General features: G+C 21.4%; 1 protein-coding gene across 1 annotated transcript in view; it reads right to left on the minus strand.

Moving 5' to 3' along the window:
- Positions 1-5,123, minus strand: part of LOC117175264 (sugar transporter SWEET1-like) — a 15,567-nt gene extending 10,444 nt beyond the window's left edge. The window contains exons 1-2 of the mRNA XM_033364971.1: positions 4,938-5,123; positions 4,635-4,754 (exon numbers count right to left, since the gene is read on the minus strand). Of these exons, the coding sequence (XP_033220862.1) occupies positions 4,635-4,754; positions 4,938-5,123 (306 nt within the window). The remainder of the gene's footprint in view (positions 1-4,634; positions 4,755-4,937) is intronic.
- Between the last annotated feature and the right edge of the window lie 2,126 nt (positions 5,124-7,249).

Genomic DNA, 7,249 nt, shown 5'->3' on the forward strand with positions numbered 1-7,249 from the left:
ATTCGTCTTTTGTGTAAAAATTAATTTTCGTTGTTAAAAATTGAATAATTTATAGTTAATGATTCATCATTTAACCTTAAAATTAATCTTTTTAAATTAAAAATAACGATTCATCATTTTAGTTAAAAATTAGTCTTTTTTGTCTAGAAAATTATTTCTTTTAAATTGAAAATGTAACTATTCCATTTGCGGTTAAACATGATTTTTTAAAAATTCAAAGTTGGTCTTTTTTGGGAGAAATTAATTTTCTTACGGTTGAAAATTTATTTTCGGTTAAAAATTAAACTATTCCATTTGAAGATTCATCATTTTAAAAGAAAATTTATCACTTTATTTGAAGAAGTAACTAGTTTGATGAAAATTCTTTTTTTGTTTGAAATTAATTTTTTTAACTATTCAATTTTTGATCAAAAAACAATATTTTTTAATTCGAAATTCGTCTATTTTTGGTAGAAAAATGGATTTTTCTGCTTGAAAATTTATCATTTTGTTTGAAATGTGACTAGTTTTTTGAAAAGTTTTTTTTAAATTAATTTTTTTAACTAAAATTTTAACGATACCAGTTGAATATTTCCTCATTTTAGTTCAAAATTCATCTCTTTAGATGAACTTTTTTTTATTTAAAAATTTAACTATTGAATTTTTGATTGACAATTTATACTTTTTAGTTCAAAATATATCCATTTTGTTGAAAATTCGTCTTTTTTGGCAAAAAGTAATGTTCTTAGTTAAAAATTCATTTGTTTGGTAAAAAATTAAAATATTGTAACTGAAAATTCATAATTTTAGAAGAAAATTGATCACTTCATTTTAAAATGAATATATTTAGTTAAAAATTCTTTTTTTTTTGTTTTGTTTGAAATTAAATTATTTAACTGAAATTTGAATATTGAATTTAAATATTCTATAATTTTAGTTCAGAGTTATCTCTTTGGTTAAATATGCATTTTTTAAACTAAAAATTTAATTATTCAAATTTTGGTTAAAAAATTATCTTTTTTAATTCAAAATTCATCATTTTTGGTAGAAATTAATCTTCGTGGTTTAAAACTCATCTTTTTGTTAAAAAATTCAATAATTGCAGTCAAATATTTCTCATTTTAGTTAAACATTCACAACTTTTTTTTGTATGTAACTATTTTTTTGCAAATTAATTTTTTAAACTGAATTTGTAACTATGCCAGTTAAATATTTCATAATTTTAGTTAAAAATTCATTTCTTTAGTCGAAAATTAATGTTTTAACGAAAAATTTAACGATTTAATTTGTGGAAGACAATTTATAATTTTAATTTGCAAATTCATGTATTTTGTTCAAAGTTCTTTTTTTTAATTTTTTAAAAATTAATCTTTATGGTTAAAAATTTATCTTTTTGCTTGAAAATTCCGCCGTTAGTTTGTAATTTTTTCTCTTGGCTGAAAAATTTTTCTCAGTTTTTGAAAAATCTTCTTTTTTGGTTGAATCCAACTGCTTTCTTTTTTTCTTTAAAAATTAAAATCTTTTTCGGTTACAGGGTTAAAAATTAAACTCATCTCTTTGGTTGAAAAAAAAACAACTTTTTTGTTGAAAATCGTTTTTTTTTTTGTTGAAAATTCGTTTTATTGAAAAAATGAAAATTTACTGAAAATTTAACTATTCTAGTTGAAACTCGAACTAATTTGTTAATTTTTTTAAACTGGAAATGTAACTATTCTAGTTCAAAATTTCAGTTCCTGGGTAAACATTCACCTTTTTTGGTGGAAAATTCAATTTGAAATTTGAAATTTTCAATATTTCTGTAAAAGGTTCATTATTTTAGTTGAAAATTATATATTTTTTACCTGAAAATTTTACTTTTCCATTTTCCGTTAACAATTGATCTGTTTAAGTTCAAAATTACACTATTTGGTTGAAAATTGAACAATTTCGATGAAAATTCATGTATTTTGTTTAAAAAATCGTCAGTTTTAGTTAAAAATCTATCATTTTGGTTGAAATTTCATATATTCCACTTAAATATTCATGACTTATTTACTTATATATTCAGCTTTTTGGTTTAAAATAAAACTGCTTGGTTGGAAGTAAAACTCTTTTGTTAAAAATTCATATTTTTTATTGAAATTCATTTATTCCAGTTGAAGATCCATCATTTTTGTTTAAAATTCATTACTTTGGTTGATTGTTTTTTAAAATGGAAAATTAATTTTTTTAAATAAAAATTTGCGAATTCCACTTTTGGTTGAAAAATTATTTTTTTATTATTTAAAAATTAATGTATTTTGTTGAAAAATCGTCCTTTTTGGAAGAAAATTAATCTTTTTGGTTAAAAATTCATCTTTTTGGTTGAAAATTCTATATTTTCACTTGAAAAGTTAGGAATATGAAGCTGTTTAAATTTAATTTCATGTAGAACCCACAATAAATTTACCTAAATAAGCACTGAATTTCAAGTATGAGACAATAACAGGGTGGCCGTTTTAATCGATGAAATAAATTCGCGGTTATTTTCCGGTTCGCAAACATTTTTCACTTGAGGTAATAAAAACTGAGCTGCAAATGAAAGCACTCGAAGTGGAACTGTTCAATTTTGAATTTTTTTAAATTGAAATTTAAAAGTTTTTTTATTACAATCAAAGGTACTAACATTTTTCAATATAAAAAAATATATAAATCCACATTATCATTTTAAATGCTCTAAATAAAAAAATCAATCAATGAACTTTAAAATTTCCAAAATTATATGTTAAGAAATTTTAAGCTAGAAATATTAAATATTCCAAAATTGAAAAAAAATTTAACCAAACACTTCTTCAATTAGAAATTCAATTATTTTATTTTTAATTGGTTTAAACATCCTTGGAAGGCTTCAAAATTTGATTTAAAGTCTTGAGAAATTTAGAAGTGGTTATAAATTTGTTTTAAATTACAAATTATTTTTGAAATTTTTTCCGAACTTCTAAATATCTGTCAAAATTAATTGAATCTTTTCTACAATTTTCAGAAAATCCTGCAAATTTTAGAAAATTTCTTTACAATTTGGATGTATCAATAACAATTGAACATTTATTATTTGTAGGCGAAATTTGAGCAATTTTAAGAGATATGTAGAAGTTTTGAAAAGATTCAAACTTAATGTAAAGCTTGAAATGATAGCCTAATATAAAACAAAATTTAGATTTTCGCACATTTTAAACAAAACAAAAAATAGATTCTTTTCAAGAATAATGAAAGACTTCAAAAGAATGAAAACATTTTCTTAAGATTCAAAGGAAAATTAAAAATAATTTTTCATTTTGAGAAATTGTTGTAGGAGAATATTTAAAAAGTTTTTCAAAGATTTAAATGAAATTTTTAAAAAAGATTCTAGAAGATTTCAAGAAAACTTTCTAAAATTTGCATGATACTTTTTAATGACATGTTAACGATTCCAGGTTTTCTATGTCAAACAATTCAGTTGAAGATTCTTTACTTTTAAATATTTGGTTTTAATTTACTTCTCTTAAATAAAAATTCAAATATTGCTAAATATTTAATAACTAATCTTTTTTTTAATTACAAATTTGAAATTGAATGTATTAGAAATTGAATATTTTAGACTAAAACAATATTTTAAATTTAATAAAATCCTTTAATTTAGAATATATTATTATCTGAAATCTGAAAATTCTTAAATTTTAAACTGGCTTAAAATCGTTACGTCAAATCCTTTTTATTCACTTTTTATTACTTAAAGTACAGATAAATTAAAGAAAATTATTTATTTATTAAATAAAAATGCCTTTATCAAAAATTTTCAGCATCAAAGGCTTTTATTTTTGATTTGTTCAAGTCTTTAAGTAAGCATTTAAAAATTCTTTAAATTAAAAATGTATCCTTAAAAATAAAAATTTTTAATGGAAAATTATCAAAGTAAAAAAATTTAGAATTACGCATTGTAATGCGTTTGAATTGTTCTTAAAATTAATTTACTTTAGGATACAAATTCAAGAAATGATTCATTATGTTTTTAGTATTATTTAATTATTTAATTGATCAATAGCGCGAATATATTTAAGAATATCTTGTTTATTATTTGTTAAAGCTTCTTAAATTAAACATAATACTTGAATCTCCAGAAACTGAAAGAAAATTATAAAAAAATTTCGCAAAACATTATATATATTCAGAATCGATTGAAAAAGGGAAATATTTGAATATGATTATGAAAAATTATGCCTAGAAAAAACCTGAAATTTGTAGGGAATTATTTTTCAGCCTTTGACTGTAATCAACTGTATTTGTCCAAATTTTTGGTGTGATAAACAAATTTAGGCCCAACATTTTTTTCTAATATAAAAGTCATGAAAAATTTTTCACGAATTAAAAAAAAAAAAAGAATAAATAAAGAGGAAAGAAAAAGAAGATAATGTCCAAATCCCCTTTCTTCTTTTTTTATTTTCTTTAAATCCAAGAAAATAATAGAAAAACTTAAAACTGTAAAGAAAATGATTAACATTAATAGTTACCATAAAAATAACTTTAACAACATCTCAAAATTACGAAAAAAGAGAAGTTTTTGAAAACAGGAAAAAAGGGGAATGACTTGAAGCCTGAAATGAAATTAAAAAAATCTACTTTTTAGGTCATTAAAAAATTTCACTAAAAAAAGTACTTACTATTATAAAGCCATTATCGACTATAAGTCCGTACAAAAGCCATTGGAAGGTTACGATCGTCGCCATAAAAATGAGAGGGAAAGGAAGTATTTCCGTACTTTTTGTTTCGAAAATCTCCCCCTGGAAATAAATTTAAAAAAATAATTATAATAAAAGAATTAAATTTATTGTTCGTTAAAAATTTTATGAAAGTATAATATTAACAAAATAATAAAAACACTAAAAATACTAACAAAAAATAAAATAAATAGTTAGAAATAAAATAATTAAAAAAATACTTCAAATTAAATTATTGATACTAACCAAATGCACAAGTGGCGCGGCAATTAAAATAAACATTAAAGCAGTGACGATAAGTCCAAATCTGAATTCGACTTTCGATTCGTCTTCTATCTGAGCATATCCAATAAAAACTGCTATAAAAGCCACTGCTTTTGCCAAAGAAACCAAGACATCAGACTGAAAACATTTTTTTGGAGTTGTTAACATTATTCCATAATAATATTATATTATTCGAATAATAATATTATTATTGCATTGTATTAGGATGGCTGTGTAATACCGAAAATAAAACTCCTGATACTGGAAGATTTCCGAATAAGAAAATATTTGAAATTGAAAATTCCCGAAATTATAAAATCTTCGACCAATTATAATTTTTGAATTGGGAAATTAAAAAAAAGTGACTATTTTTTCTTTTTAATTCAAAAGAATTACAAAGAATTTAATGAAATTTATAAGAATTCCAGGTTAATTTTAACGAATTCGGGATAAATTCACAAGATAAAAAAACAATGAATTAAATAAAATTCGAGTGAAGTTAGAGGAATTTAAGTAAAATAACAAAAAATTCATAAAAATTCAAGCAGAATTAAAAAATAAATGAAGGGTATCCAATAAAATAAATGAGATTCAAAATATTAAACTGATTTTAGTGAAATTAAAATAAATTTAGTAGAATTTAAGGGAATTAAAAAAGAATGTGATAAAATGCCTAATATTTTAAGGTGAGTTTTAAAAACTTCGGAGGGAATATAAAAAATATTTTATTAAATTAAATACATCTAATTTAGTAGAATTGATTGAATTAAGAAGAATTTTAGTGAATTCAAAAGAATTCGATGAAATCTATAAGAATTCCAAGCAAATTCGATAAAGTCCACATAAAAAACCAATAAATTAAATTAAATTTGAGTAAATTTAGAAAAAGTTAAATGAAATAAGAAGGATTCGATAAATTTTATAAAAATTCAAGATCAATTTAAAAAAATTTGTTTAGAAAAAGAATTGGATAAAAAGTCTGAGAATTCAAGATGACTTTAAAGGTTATCGAAGTGAATTTAAAATAAAACGACTTTTTTTAAGTACATTAAATTGAGTAGAATTGACTGTATTTCGAAGAACTTCACTGAATTGAAAAGAACTTAGCAAAAGTTAAGAAATCTAAAGAATTCCAAAAAATCTTTTTAAAAAATGCAGGATATATTAATACGAATCCAGAGTGATTTCCAACTTAATTCAAATGAATTAGAAAATATTTTTAAAATCTAAAATATTCCACTGATTTCAGTAAAATTGGAAAGTTATTTCCATCCAATTGATTAAAATGGAATTGAACAGAATTCAAGGCAAATTCAACAGAATTTAATTATATAAAAAAAGTATTTAAAAAACTTGAATTAAATCAAATTCGAATTAATTTAGAGGAATTAAAAAAATACAAGAATTAAATGCAATAAATAAAAAAAATTAAGGTGCGAAAAAAATCAAGTGATTTTTTAAAAATTGAAAAATAATTTCAAAAATTGATTTAGTTGATTAAATTTAGAATGAATTGCGAAAAATTCAAGGTAATTCAAAAGATTTTTATGAAATTCCTAACAATTCAAGGTAAGTTTTAATAACTTCAGAGCAAATTAAAGAAATAGATTTAAGTAGATTAAAGCGAATTTATAAGAATTAAAAAAAATGTAGGGTGAATTTTTTTAAGGATTTAAAAGAATTCAGGATAAATCGACAAGACTTCAGAGTAAATTCCAAGTGGATTCAAATAATAATAAAAAAATACAATCAATTAAGTAGATATGAGTGAAATTAGAAGAATTGCTGAATTAAAAAAAATTCAGGGTGAAAAAATTAAAATTAAACACGAATTTAACAAATTGAAAAATTCCATTGGTTTCAGTAAAATTGAAGTACATTTAGAAGAATTCCAGAGAATTCAAAATAGTTTGATAAAATGCATTCAAGTCGCAAAAAGCCCTGAACAATAGATTTTAGAAAAAATTTTAGTTTTTTTTTATTCATCTCAAAGAAATTTTTTTTTAATTTACACAGCATTTTTTAGTTCTTTCTAAATTCTTCTGAATTTACTCATATCTACTTAATTGATTGTATTTCTTGTTTTATTTATGCTTTATTATTTAAGTTTATTTGGAGTTTTTCCTGAATTCTTTAATATAAATTTGAATTCTTATGAATTCCCTTGAATTCTTTTCAATCTATTCAGTTCTACTGAAATCAGTGAAATTAAAAATATTTTAAAATTAATTTTAAATCACTTAGAATTCATTCTAAATTTTTATTAATTGATCCTGAATTCTTTTAAATTCTTT

The sequence above is a fragment of the Belonocnema kinseyi genome, chromosome 6 (genome assembly GCF_010883055.1).
Source record: "Belonocnema kinseyi isolate 2016_QV_RU_SX_M_011 chromosome 6, B_treatae_v1, whole genome shotgun sequence".
Classification (NCBI taxonomy): domain Eukaryota; kingdom Metazoa; phylum Arthropoda; class Insecta; order Hymenoptera; family Cynipidae; genus Belonocnema; species Belonocnema kinseyi.